Raw genomic sequence first — 14951 nt, forward strand, 5'->3', positions numbered from 1 at the left:
AACTGTTATTTTGCATTCAGACTTATGAGTTAGGAGAAAATAAAAGAAAAGCCTGCAAACCATTTTATATCATAAAGCTCTTCTAAAATGGAATTTTACTGACTATTGAAAATTACCATAATAGTAACCATGCCTCTTTGTTAGATCTCAGTACTGATTTTGGTGTGATGCAAGTGGACGTTTTGATTCCTGAACTGCAGTAAAGCAAAATGTCCTATTATTATGTAGCTCTACTGACTGAATAGAGAATATACTTTAAATTGCTCCTATCTGTATGCATGCTCTGTATCTTCGTAGTCAGAGCAGAAATCAGAGCCTTACATGTCGGTGGTCTGGTCTGCAGGAACCCCACAAGGATAAGAAGATAGGCAGAATATTTTGAAAGTGCTTATTGATTTGAAATTCCAAAGTCATTGTACAAACTACTTTGCTTCAGTGTGATTGTCATTGGCAGCACAGCTGAGTTTCTCAAATCACTCCTGTTGCAGAGACTGACAAAGAAGTGGGAACTTCCTGCCATGACTCTTCTTTCCCCCATCAAGTTCAATTTGCAATGCTTGGCTCACATTTCAAGTTCTATCTTTAAAAGAAGCTATTTGCAAAAGATTGGGAAAGATCAGGTCATGGGTTTTGCATATAATAATATAATGAAACATTCTAACTTTTACTTACAGATTTTTGTCACTGTTCTGTTCTAATACTGCAGCCCTCTTTTGTATTTTCTTCTGGGCTCTCTAATTAACATATTCTGGATGAAATTGTGCAGTTACTGCCACAGCATTAAGTGTTCCTAGGCTGATGGCTGGCTGACTTTAATGATCTTGATTCTTGCCCGTAGGAAAAGCCAGAAATGATGCAGGTATAATTTAGATAACTGTGGGATGAACTACCTAAATTGAAAACCTTCTCCTCCACTGCCTTTGGCAAGAATCTCTCCACCATGGTAATAATTTCTCTTGCCTTTAAGGCCTGCATTAGGGGGTTCTTCTAAGAAGAAAGTCCCTTGGAGCTGAAGGGGTAATGTCCTTTAAAACTACTGCTTTTTCCTAGCTCATGGGCTAGAAATCTTGCTCTATAATACAGTCTTTAATGTGTTGCAATAATCTAAAATGAAAAAAATATTAAAATGGTCAAAAAAAGGAGAAAAAAGATCTTGGGAGACCATAGGAAATATTTCTTGTGAGATGTGATGTAGTGCTACTCAGTTGTTAAATTAGATCATATTTCAACATTTATTAATTGGGTCATATATCTGGTGCCAAGTTTCAGATCGTGGGTATTTGATAAAGTGATAGCAGAGCTTGAATAACTAGTTTTATGTTTAAGAGCCATATATGTCCTGTAAGTGTTTGATAAATGAAAACAAATTTTTGCAATTTAGTAGTTTTAAACACACTTTGATTAGGAAATTATTTTCTTCTCATTTTAAGTATGGATTAACTTAAATTTTGAGTCTTCATAGATGGATTTTTGTAATTCAGCACTTTTGCTTCAAGTCAGAGTTGAAATCTATGCAATCATTTTCTCGTGCCATCAAAAAGGAGCACACTGAGTTTTAATGTTATAACAAATATTACCCAGTAGGACCATTCATTCAGTCTGGACTGTGGATTCATGAAAATAAAAGGCAGGATTCATCAGACTATCTGTCAGAACTGTGAAATGAAGCTCAGTTATGATCTGTGTTTCTCTTTAGATCTCATAAATGGAGCCCAGGAACAGTGTGAATTGCCTCCTATGGATGGTTTTCCTCACTGTGAAGGGAAAATAAAGGTGAGCTGGTTTTAATCTTATGTGTATTCTATTAAAAATGGAAAATGTGTTGCAAGAGTCAAAAATATGATATTTAGGACTGTGTGTCACTGCAGCATTGCTCACCTCAAGCCTTTAATACTACTGCCGTGGAGAAATAAAGTGGCATCCACATAAGTCAGGAAAAAAGGGCAATATTAAAATGCTATATTATTATTTACTGAAAAGCCTTCTTGTTTGAATTCAATCTTGTTATTCAGAAACTTCTCCTTTTGGAAAAGCCCTGTTTTCTTCCCCATCATGAGTAATTTGGTGTTCCCCTGTCCCAGGACTGTGATTCTGTGGGTACCTCACTCCAGCATGACGTTTCTTTGCACTGCTTTCATCTCTACCCACAGGTCTGTTTGGTGCCTCTATTCCCCTTTTCTCTTGAAAACATTCAGCCTCTTCTGCTCATGAGTAGGCAGTGCCTAAGTGTGCAGCTAGAATTCTGGGATTCACAGTGGATTCTACATAAGTCCTGTATTTTACTAATAGTGCTATAATAATTGGAAAGGCTAAATAATATTACAACCCATCAGACTTTAGCTGGAAAGGAAAAAAGGCAACAAAAACAAAGAAACAAACTCCAACAACCTTGCAGAGATGGAGGTTTTTAAGGGTTTTTTTTTCCCCAAGATATGTTTCAAACGTAAGGGATACTGATCTATTACTGTGAATGCCCCATCCCTAAAAGTTCAAGGCCAGGTTGGATGGGGCTCAGAGCTACCTGGTTGAATGGAAGCTGTTCCTGCCCATGGCAGGTGTATTGGAATGAGATCCAATCCAAACCATTCTGTGATTCCATGATTAATGGTGGACAATAGAAAAAATTTCTGCTTGCTTAAATACCCAAGTATTTGTGAAATTAAAAGTCTCTAAATCTTGAATCTCTGGTCTGTGTTTTGATCTGTTTTGGCAAACAGGCTGCATAGTGACTATGTAATAAATCATTTGAATATTGAAGTATGAACTGAAATTAATTATTTGCTTCTGCAGAAATGGCAGATTCTTGGCAGATTTCAGTCTTGGTAACTGAAATGATCTGTGAAATTCTAGAGGGAGAATATCATGGTGGGGAACACACAATGCATTCAACTTCAGCTGCAGCCAAATGTCTGGATCCCAGTTTTATTCTCCTTTGGATATTTGTCTCTGCTTGCCTGGCTGCCAGTTTGTATAAGCTGTGCTCACATCTGCTGTGTTGTTGCTTCCCCAGCATTACTGAACTCAGGAATACAGTGTGCTGCTAATCATTAATAAAATTCCCGGTTTATTTGTGATACTTACAGTCACTTTGCCACTTCCCCCATTATTCCTGGGTGTGAAACAGAGCTACTTTGTTGTACTTTAACCTAATAAACTTTGTGTCTTGGTTCTGTTACAGTGGATGAAAGATATGTGGCGATCGGATCCCTGTTATGCAAGCTATGGTGTAGATGGCTCCACATGCTCCTTTTTTATTTACCTCAGTGAGGTCAGTAATCTTTTAATCTGCAGAAGGAAAACATATTGCCTTCATAGCTTTGGTAACTGTACTTTTGTCAAAAGAAATCATCATTTTGTTCAGAAAAATTGTGTGGACGGGAAAAAGTTATTAAAATGGAATTTATAATTGCTATTGTTCATAAACTCTGCAGGGATTTCTAGCCTGGAGAATTCTAATGTTTGTAACTGCAGTGATGTAAGCAGCAGCTCCCCAGGGAGTCCATACTGGGTATCCTGTTAAACCTGGGTGTGAAGCTCAGAGTTCTTTGCCTTTAAACACTTTTTCTGTTGCTTTTAGTGCAGCTGCTGAGGTACTAATAGGGAGGCATTTGGAATGGAAAATTTAGAAAGTGGTGCTAGATGGTCCATTGTCCTAAGCAGCACAGCCACTTCCTGCTCGGAGATTTTTTGTGAATTGTGGAATCTGTTAGCAGAAACAAAAACAAAAACCCTGAATGTCACATTTTTGAGTGAAGTTGCAGCTATATTGGTTAAGCCTTTGGTACTTCTCACAGCCTAAGGTGTTTTGTACACAGCTGAGTCTGGTGCTTGTCCTGGTGAGGTATTTTTTTCTATTTCCTGTATACTTGTTTCCCAATAATTAATTTTGTCTATCAATTATTGATTATAAATTATTGTCTATCAATTATCATGAGCTCTATTACTGGCTTGAAGTGCATGCATCAGAAATAGTCAGGTGTATTTGATCACTTGGCCTCTTCTCTCTTATAACTGAAATTCTGGTAACTTATGGCAAGTGATCTTAGAAGTAGTATTGATATCCAGTGGTTCACTGCTTGCAAGGAAATGAAAGAGCCACTGTGACTGCAGAATTGCAACTAATAATAATTTCATAGGTTTTGTAAGACTAGGAGAATTGATCTGGGATTTTAAATTATATATCTGAGATTAAAACAGTAAGTCTGTTATAATAAATAACTCAGTCATAATCAAAGCAGTTTCTGTTGATTTACTCAGTTGACTGTCATTGAACTTCTGGGGGTGTTGCTTGAAGCAGCAATAGTTAAATGCATATCCAAAACATTTATCTGAAGGCATAACAAAGGCTGGGTTGAATCACAGTTTTGACTCATTCCATTTCTAGCACCGAGTGTTGATTTATTTATGGGCTGTGAAGCTGTGGAAGGAAAAGATACAGGATGGCTATATTATTTATCTTATTTATCATAGAGGATAGAGATTTTTCATAATCATCTGAAGCTGATCTGAGATTTCTACTAGAAGATTTTGTTTTAGCATCTGCAGATCTATGTTTGCATATTAGATCTATATTAGTATTCTGTCAACCACCTTCATGGTTTTACTGCAGATATATCTTAAAAATGATGATGTATCTCAGCTGAATGCAAGTCTAATATTCTTCAATGGCATTTATAATTTTGCAGTTCTGTTAAATCCCAGTATTCTACGTGACAATCTTCCCTTATCAGTTTTGAAAAGGCAGTTGATGCTGTTAGCTCTTTCAAAGTTGAACTTTCATGCCCAAATGTGAGCAGACTTTCAGAGGCCAAGTGGTTGTTTTTTCAAGGGTCTTAGGATTTGAAATTTTTCTTTAAGCAGCAATATTTAGTTTGGTCAACTTTTCATTTCTTGAAGGAATAAAAGTGCAATTAGCCTATGTGCATATTTGGTAACTTCAGAAAAAGGTCTTGTCCTTTTTTTTTTTTAGAGTGTTTTCTTATGACAGAATGTAAAACTAATATTGGGTGAACGTGTTATTAACCTTGAGTTTAAATTTGGCATTCTTAATCCTATGATTAATTTCATGATTAATGTCCAGCAGCAGAGGTTGAAAGCTTAAATGTTTGCGAATGCAAGCATGAAATGAAATTCTAATAACACTACAATGATGTGGATTTATGAGGTGTGTTGGCTGCTAGGGATAACTTGGAAATGCTGTTGCAAGAGTAATTTGTCAAAGTGGACAGTGATGAAGAGTTGACAGTTTATAGCGTGGTTGCACAGCTGAATGATAAATGTGTCTACAGAGCTCCCAAGTCAGAACTGCTGATTTAAAATATTAAAATGCATTAGGGTAATGGAAAGGATATTACTGTTAAGATTTTTCTTTTTTAGTTCAAGGTTAGACTATTGGAGTGAGATGGTTGTGTACGTGCACGTTTCAAAAGGCAATACATGCATCAAATTATCTACAACCTCAGTTTGGGAAAACAATGTACATGAAATTATGCATATGTCTACTTTTGCTCTTAAAATCACCTCTACAGTCTAGTGTGACAAGTGTCTGTGCTCTTTCATGCTCTTCTGGGATCTATTTTTTTCCTTCTGAAGCACTTCAGTTAGGGAATTACGTTGTGCTCATCCAGTATTCTTTGTAATGTAATTTTAAACTTGTAAACAAAGGAGCCCAAAATGTTTCATTTTGGTGGACAATATGGGTCAGAAGCACAGAGACACAAAGAAATTTGTCCACAGTTTATGTAAAGGTTTAGAAACAAAAAGTTGTCATAAACCCCAGCCTTTGGGTATCAGCCACATGCTCTGTTATGATTTCCTGAGTGTCTGCAGAACAGAAATGATGCTGTCAAACCAGGCTGCCCCAGCTCTGCTCTCCTGAAGAGCCTGCCCAAGTGCAGGTACCAGCAGTTCTGCCTGGCTTTGGATGGCCCTTCTGCAGGAACTCAGAGCAGCTCTTCTCCACTGCTCTGTGTCTTGGCTGCTTGAGCAGAATGGGAGGCGAGTGGAAAGCAAGAAGCAACCCAGCACGTGCAGGCTTCTGCCTTTTCTTTAAAGCTGTCCCCTGTGCAAAGTTGCAGATGAAACTGGGAGAATTTTTGCACTTCTTTCTCACTGTTTTGCTTCAGGCACTGGATCATTCCTGGAGTTGTGATATGCAGCTGTGTGGTCACAGACTCACGGAATGGCTTAGGTTGAAGGGATTTTAAAGCTCATCTTGTTCAAACCCCTGCCATGGCAGGGACACCTTCCACTTTCCAGATTGCTCTGAGCCCCATCCAACCTGGCCTTGGACACTTCCAGGGATGGGGCAGCCACAGCTTCTCTGGGCAAGCTGTGCCAGTGCCTCCCCACCCTCTGGTCCTCACAACACAAATTGTGCTCGAGTCTTTGAGGAGTGCATGGGATACAAATGGCCTGAGTAGCAAAAGCAGACTTACATTCTCTTGAATACTGAGCCAGACAGGGATTAGAAATAGCAAACATTAAAAAGCAAGTTAAACTTGCTTCCTTTTAACCGTGGCGCCCATAGAAAAGAGAGTTACTTTTAAACTTAGTATTTAGTTATGAAAAAGCAGTTGTTTAACACTAAAATGGCATTAGCACAGTTATCATTTTCAGGGATGGCATTGCCTCTGGGTAGAAATGGGAAAAAATTAATTTCTAGGCAGTACAAAAATATATTTCACTGCGAAATGTCAGTTTGCAGCTGACGAATGAAGCTTTTAAAAATATATTCTAGAAAATGAGTTTTTCACACTATTTCCAAGCTTTACCAAAAAAAAAAAAAAAAGTTGGGGAAGTTGGGGGGGGTTTTTGGTTTTTTTTTTTTTTTTCCTTTTTTTTATCTACATATGTATTTCTCTGAGGGGACTGCTTTCCACACAGGAGTGGGACTGGTGTTGTTCCTGGTGGTCAGCTGGTAGCTCTCTAAAATCCCAGGCTTTGGATCTCCAGCTCACCATTCAGGTGCACGTGTAATTTTTGGTACCCATCTTGGAATCCAACACTTCAAAATTTAAGGCTGGTTTGAATTCCAGTCTGTGAGACTCCTGTAGCTTTTGCATGTGTGCTAATACACTGCTGGAGAGAATTCTTGTTCTCAATCCTTCAGACTTGATGGAAACACAAGGCATTGTTTTATTGTGGGAGTATTTTCCTTCACACTCTTACTTCAGCTTTGAGGGCTAAAGCAGAAAAACATAAAGGTGATTTTGAACATGAATTTGTTTCCAGGGTGCAAGCTGTAGTCTGATGCACAATTTAGTGAAAATTCCTGGGTGTCATTATTATAGAGGTTCCTTAAATCCTTGTGGTTTTTCCAGTTTCTTGAAGTTTGCTCACATCTATGGGGAAGTCCCCTTTCCACATCTTCTGCTGCTAATCCTGGACATTGAGTTGATGATTTGCATTTCTTCAGTGGAATGTAACATCAAAACAGCTTCTTTCAATTCTATGCAAATACTCAGAAATTTAACAAAATCAGTGTTGTTTTCTGAAATGTAAATCACCAAAGGTTCAGACATATTTAGTCGTGTTACACATGTCCCTAAGGAACTGAAATGCTAATGATAGTCAGCACTTTGTCCCTGAATTACTCATTGCTGAATTGGCTTGATTTTGGATGATTTGGGCTCAGTTATTTTTCCTTCTTGTGTCACCTTAAACTGGGATTAGTCTTTTAATGACTTGTTGGAAAAGACATAAATGCCAGTGTATGAGAAGAATCAAATACAGTGCACATGACTGAAGTCAGACAAGTGGCCATGTGTTGCCTGATGTGTGAAATGTGTTGCAATGTCACCAGGGCTGTGGGTACCTAACGCCCAACATTTGAAACAACCACACCCAAAGCCACCTGGCTCCTACTCCATTTCACTAACCAGGCAGGCTCTCATCTTGCACACCTCAGATTCTGTAACCCCTTCAAAGGGATTCTGTCATGTTGCTGTCACATGCTAAACAAAAAATAGGAGTTGAGAAAGTCACTTTCCCTATTGGAGCTGTTGTTTCACATCAAATTCCCAAAGGGATCTGTGGCACTACAAGTTCACTACCTGCCTTCATACTGCCTAATAAATTTAAAGATGCACTTGCTTTCACCACATATTACACTGGATTTTTTTTTGTTTGTGTATTCTTTTCTCTTGGAGTGTCTAAAACACTTAAGAGCAGCGCTGTACCATGGATAGAAGTACACTGAGCAGTGTGTTCACTTTGTGTGCAAAGTTGTTTTAGCTTCCCTGTGGATGGGCTGCATCTGCCCTTTGGCAGAGTCCAAAATGAAGATTATCCCAAGAACATACTCTTCAGTTCCAGCTTTATTCAACTCCCACTGTGACTCTTTGAAAGCATAAAGGTCTTTCTGAAATTTTGGATGTGGAGAGCTGCTGGCAGAGTGTGCTTTGATTCAATTTGGAAGTTGCTCAGACTACTCCAGTGCTACAGATGTTTGCCAGGTTCTTAAAACTCTGCTTGAAGGACTTGCTCTGTAATAGAGTCGAGTGCTGCAATCTTGCCTTGCATTCAGTTTCAGTGTGTGAGAGGAAGAGTCACTGGAACAGATACCTGCAAAGCTTCTATGAAGCAAGTACTCTTCAAATTTATTAGGCTTGTTTGGGTTTGTTTTTCTCATCCTAAACCTAGCCATTTACACCTCAGAGCAGTTCAAACACCAGCTTTTCTATAGTATCTGGAATCATGTAGCACTTAAATTTTGAACTTTTAAACTGCTGTGCAACTTAAGGAGCTGGCAGCTTAAACTCCAGGCAGTGCTGTGACAAATGTGATTCCAAACCACATAGGGAACACTTGACTTCTCAGGTGGACATGGTTTCCTGAGCAAGATCAAAGACTATCTAATGGGCTTGATTTGCATTGAATTCAGTACCAGGAACAGGAGGCACAGCTGGTCTCATTCAAAAATATGACAGTACAAAGATAAATATAGTGTGTTCTGAATAATAGCTTAGCATTTATATCACTCATCCAAAAAATGGTCTGTGTTCAAATCTGCCGTTGCTGCTTCCCAACAGTCGTCTTTAACTGCTAATCTGTCTGGTATCACATCCTTCCTATTAAATCATTACATGACAGTACATCAGTAGGTTGCTGTGGAGAGAATAAGCTGGAGAAGGAGCTGATGGTAACCCAGTGAGAGGAAGGCAGTGCTGGAAATGGGGAGGAGGAGTCCTGGTTCAGAGGAAGCTTTAGTGTTTTGTCTTAAATGATCAAATGAACAAGTTAAAGAGCAGGATCCAAATGCACATCACTGCCTTCCTTTACCTTGCTCAAAATTAGGGCTTGTTGGATGTAGATCTTCTGTACCTAAACAAATAAAAAGCTGAAGTATTTATATATTTCTGATGGAGTTTTCATCTAGACCCACTTTAGTGATATGATAATCCTTTCTGCCATAGTTGCTAAAGATCAATAAGGAAAAATGAGAGCCAGACCAACTGCAGGCACTGATATTACTTTGAATCTATTCCTTAAGTGTTTATTTGTGATGAGAATTATTGTAATTTATTTTTAGATTAGAGGGAATATTTCTAAAGGCACAAAAGAACTGTATTTGTTTTTCAGTCAGTGAAGCATGCAGTGAGCTGTCCTTGACAGCCCTGAAAAATCTGCAATTCCTTTAGGATGCCTTGTGGTGCAATGTGAAATACATGAAGTCAGAAAAGGGGCACGTACAGTAGTCCTTGAAATGTCATATCTTAATTTAGATCAGTTGTAATGCTAAGAATAATGCAAAATTTGTACTATTAAAACAAAGGAAAAAAACACAGAGAGTTTGTGACTGCGTGATTTTTAATACGGAGCTTGCAAATCTTTTCTGCCACAACTTTATGGTTGTAAAAGTTAGAATTGATAATTGCTCCAATTTCTGATGTGGTTCCAGAGTTGAAGGCCACTGAAGAGTCAGATGTTTTCAAAGGAGGTTGATAAGTCACTGCTTTCAAATGTTGTATTAAACACATTGGATAGGTTAAGTCATAGCATTCAGAAAGCTTTTTTATAATTTGTCTGGGGAACCCAAGGTTGATACATTTCTTCTCTTTAATGAGGTTAGGATGGCTATTCATTTATTTTCATGTGATTTGCCTCCTAGGCAATCATATGGTGTGATCTTAAGCCTTTAATCTGTAATGCTCCAGGCTTCGGCAGCGTGATTAAGCTAAAATTGTGTTTTGACAAGACTGTGATTGGAGGAACCATAAGAGAAACTCTGACTTTCAATTCTCTGAGAGTTATGAACTTAATCAGTAGTGATGGGGTGTCTCAGCCAGCTGATAAATTTTTACATTTGCCCCTTTTCACAGTACAGTCATATTTCAGTTTTCATGGGTTGCCTCCAACACTGAGATTCCTCCTTCCCCAGAGCAAGTGGTCTCATTTCTTATGGTACATAAATAACAAGAATTCTACACAACAGGCAAGATCCCTGGGGACAGCTCAGGAGCTCTCAGTGACTCACATCCATTTGCTATTTCTTCACTGACTACTCCCTGTTGTACTTTATTTTCTAGTGGACAGTAGCAGAAGTATTGCATTTGCATTGATCATGTTTCTCTAAGAATCACAGCTGTTTATGCTTGTGAATATTGTTACTTATAATTACTTTTCTTATAGCCTTCAAACATGGTGGCTTTGAGTCTATGATATTCTTAATTTTTTGGCCTGCAAGGTAGAACTTTTTTTACCTGCTACAAGGTAGAACTTTGTTCCTTTGATTTAGCAGGCTTTGTCTTTTTATAAAGATATTCTAGGGAGATGGTAATGTTCCAAAATACATATTTTTGTAAGGTCTAGAAGCATAAAAAACTTCTTGAAAACAGTTCAGAACTGCTCAGAGAAATTGTATTTTGAGCATTTAACAGCTAACCTCTGCCTTGATCTTGTGCTTTCATTATTATGATTGAATATCTAAATGAGACTTTTGGTTGCAAATTTGCTGGGTTAAAAGAGCATTGAATTGCAAAAAGTAGTCTTAAGCTTTTCCTGAAAAAAAAAAAAATAGTTTTATTTTGAAATGATCACCTTATTATCAGCTGATGCCTTTTTAAGCCATCAGGTTAACATAAAGTTATAATATAAAGGCAGTGAGTGGTGGCTTTGGTCAAGAAGCTAAAAATAAAGTTACATTATTTCTTTTGCTGTGATTGTTCTACAGGTTGAAAATTGGTGTCCTCGTTTACCTTGGAGAGCAAAAAATCCTAATGAAGAAACTGATCAGAAAACAGTGGTAAGAAAAACCATGTCCTTAATAAGGACAAACATGAGCAATAATTCAGTAATTGTGATTCATGCAAAATATCCTGGAATCCTGTGCCACATAAATGCTAAAAAGATTCAAATTTACAATTTTTACTCCTCCAATCTTCAAAGCTGAAAGGAATCCCCCTTGACATGTGTAGCTCATACATCCAGTCATTGTATTATGCTCTTGCTGGTAGATTTTAATTAAACACATTTTTTGTGTTTAAATTTATGAAATACTGGACACAGATACTGAAAAAAATTAAAAGCCACAGATTGCTCATCAGTGTTAAATATATGTGAAAATGTCCATTTTTATTGTCCAAAAAATCTGTTCCTTTTTTTTACAAAACTGCCTTAATGGAAAAGGTTTATATCCATTTCAGGTTTGTAGTAACATTTTGATTACTCCTGATTTTTTCCCATTAAATACTATACAGCACACAGAGTTGTATCTAAATTGTTACAGCCTAATTATGTAGCAATTAGGTGTTTTAAGATAATTTAAGATAATTGCTGGGCTGCATATGAACACTACTTACATAATATATATATAGGCTGTTTCATTTTGTATAACCAATTGATCTTAGAAAAGTCTAGCTTTAAAATGAGTATTTCCTTTAAAATTTATGTCCTAGTAATGTTTCTTCCTCTCTGGTATAACTGGAGACTTCCTTGTGTTTGGAAGATTCATGATATACATAAATCTTGAGCCTACTGTTCTGTATTATGATTTAGATATACTTTTACCTCATTTTGAAGCACATGAACAAAACCAGATCTTGTATCTCAGAAATAAATGCATGGTGAAACATTTGAAATGTACCAAGTACTACTGATAAAAATAACAGCAATTTATGTAGCTTAGAAGTATCTGTTTAAGTATATCTTTAATATTTGAACTAAAATCTTAATGTTCTAGGAGTGTATCTTTTTTTCTCTATTTCTTTTTTCAAAAAGAGGAATATAAGGCACAGAGCTCACATTTTAGCAGTTTTTTAGCTTCTGGAAAGTATGCTGAAGAATTACTAATGTTTGGGGTGTTTCTTAATGCTTTTCTTGAAGGCTGAAATTCGTATCAACTTTGATAATCTCTACAAAATGATGTCAAGGCATGAGGAGTTCCGGTGGATGATGTTGCGCATCAGACGAATGGCCGATACCTGGATTGAAGCAATTAAATCACTTGCAGAAAAACAAAATCTGGAGAAAAGAAAACGAAAAAAGGTAAACAGGAACACTTTTATTCCTTTCACTTGCTGTAATATGGGCTCTTTCAAGCTGCTTCTTCCAGGTGTAGCTTCAGAGTGGAGATAGAAAATATGTCTAAAAGGCTTGTGTTTATACTCTTTTTCAAGAAGTATTTTGCTGTTTGAAATCCTCTGGCAATGGGTGTTTGCTTTACAGACAGTTTTATGTGTTTTGCATGAGTCAGTCATGGAGTAAGTTTTCTGACCTCTGTAGTTCTGGGTAAAATAGAGACTATGTAGACTAAATAGAAACTATGTTCTAAAGGGAGAAATTGTGAATTTACTGCAAACTGATGACACTGGAGTGTTTTATGTAGTCATGGGAAACAACAATTGCACATCTTTGCTGTCCAAAATTGTGGCTCTAAATGGTGTACCTTGGGTTTGGATCTGAGTAGACTTAAAGTTGACCAAAACTTTGCATTGGATCAGTTTAGACGTCCTGTAATGAGTTCAATTTTGAAGCCATGAGATACTTGAAGTGAAAAGGCGTACTTAATTTGATTTAATTATTTTTTTTTTTTTAATTACCTCTACTGTTTAAGATAAAGCCAAAAGTTGCAAACACAACAACAGGTTTTCTTTCCTGCCTTGTTATTCCTGGAACAAGTCCTGAGTGGCAGCAGCCCCATGTATGTTCATATTTCTACCTTCTCTTAAGCCTGGCTGGCTCAGCTCTTTGCTGGAAATTCTCAGTCCAGTATCTCCACACAAATAATTTAATTTTGTAATGGATGAAAATCCATTACAAAATTAAATTATTTGTGTGGAGATATTGTCTTGTTTTCATTGACTTTTGGTTGCTTTTTGGTTTTTTTTCTGGCCGTAGTTGGAATTTAATAGAAAGAAAAACTGCTGTAATGTATAACAGTCACATGTTTAATGTCGATAACTCAAACATGACTTTCCTTTCCAGATCCTTGTTCATTTGGGGCTTTTGACAAAAGAATCTGGATTCAAGATTGCAGAAAATGCGTTTAGCGGTGGCCCACTTGGTGAATTAGTCCAGTGGAGTGATTTAATTACATCTCTCTACTTACTGGGCCATGACATCAGGATTTCAGCTTCACTGGCAGAGCTCAAGGAGTAAGGAGATTACTTTCACTTTTGAAACTGGAATTAAAAAAAAAATTGTAAACTCTTGAAGCTTCTATTAACAGTATATAATTTCTTGAAGCATAAAATGAAAGTGATAATTCACTAAACAGACAATAAGATTATTTTCATGAGCTAAGTATATGTGCCATGGAAAGGATAATGTGTTTTCATTGTAGCTTCAGGCTCCTGGGACTTCATAAATGAATGTTGTAAAATTCCAGCTAAGCAGCTTAGTCTTTAACATTCCAGGTGCTTTAACCAGCTGCAATGGGAAATGTTACAGAGTAGCCTAATTCTGTGTCCTCTGTTTCAGTTTCTGCTGTTCTTCGCTCAGTATCTCATTTTAAGATAAAGGTTTAGGTTCTTTAAACATGTTACTTTTGATGTAGTTAATTGCTTCTGTTAGGTCAAATTGCTCCTTGTTCTTCATTGTCCTGCTTTTGCCAGCTAGTTCAGCACCAGACATAAAACATCTGTTTGAAGCTTGAGCACATGTGCTTTTTCTTCTGCTTTCCTTTTTTAATTACATGACAGTATTGTTTTATAGAGAGCTCTTCTACTATAAAGCTGTCAGTAGAAGTCAGAAATTATTTTGAATGATTTCAAAGCACACTTTTTTAAGCATTTCAAACATATTATTCTTTTACTTAAACTAGATGAGATTTTTAATGAAAAGTAGTGCTTTACATTTAATAAATGTTGAGCATCACTAGCATTTCAGTGTTCTCACATGGTTCATGATTTCAAAGCGGAGTAAAAGAGTAAAACTTCCTTGGAAACTGGGATTATTTGATTAAATAGTATTACAGCAACAATTCAAGGTATTTGGAAAGTAATGCTTATTCATATTGCTTCTTTTTTTGTTTAGGATTATGAAGAAGGTTGTAGGTAACAGATCTGGCTGCCCAACCCAGGGAGATAAAATTGTAGAACTCATTTACATTGATATTGTGGGACTGACTCAGTTTAAGAAAACCCTTGGTCCATCATGGGTTCATTACCAGTAAGTATAACACTCACTTGCCCTCTAAACTGCTTGGTTAAGGAGCTTTTGTTGAATAACACATGTCAAAATACTGAAATAAGTCTATTCACATGAATTTCTTGAAAGGTGAACATGCACTTTTCTGATGTCTTTAACTATTAGGATTAAAGGGGCTATTACTTGTTCTTTGCATGCCATCATTATCCCCCCTCAGCAAGCTTGAGATTGTTGGATTCAAGTGGTTTTAATCTTAAAAATTATCCTCTTGATAAATCATCATCATGTGGGATGTTTACTCACACTTCCCCCTCCCCATTTTTTCTGTGAATTAGTAGATGATCTGAGAGATTACTGCATTT

At 37.0% G+C, this 14951-nt stretch overlaps 1 protein-coding gene across 6 annotated transcripts in view; it reads left to right on the top strand.

Moving 5' to 3' along the window:
• MGAT5 (alpha-1,6-mannosylglycoprotein 6-beta-N-acetylglucosaminyltransferase) overlaps window positions 1-14951 on the top strand; it is a 109008-nt gene that overhangs the window by 51808 nt on the left and 42249 nt on the right. For all 6 annotated transcript variants that reach the window (XM_015634692.3, XM_015634693.3, XM_015634689.3 and 3 more), the window contains 6 exons: window positions 1697-1773; window positions 3179-3268; window positions 11174-11245; window positions 12325-12486; window positions 13426-13595; window positions 14476-14610. In XM_015634692.3, the coding sequence (XP_015490178.1) occupies window positions 1697-1773; window positions 3179-3268; window positions 11174-11245; window positions 12325-12486; window positions 13426-13595; window positions 14476-14610 (706 nt within the window). The remainder of the gene's footprint in view (window positions 1-1696; window positions 1774-3178; window positions 3269-11173; window positions 11246-12324; window positions 12487-13425; window positions 13596-14475; window positions 14611-14951) is intronic.

This window comes from Parus major, chromosome 7, assembly GCF_001522545.3.
Source record: "Parus major isolate Abel chromosome 7, Parus_major1.1, whole genome shotgun sequence".
Lineage (NCBI taxonomy): Eukaryota > Metazoa > Chordata > Aves > Passeriformes > Paridae > Parus > Parus major.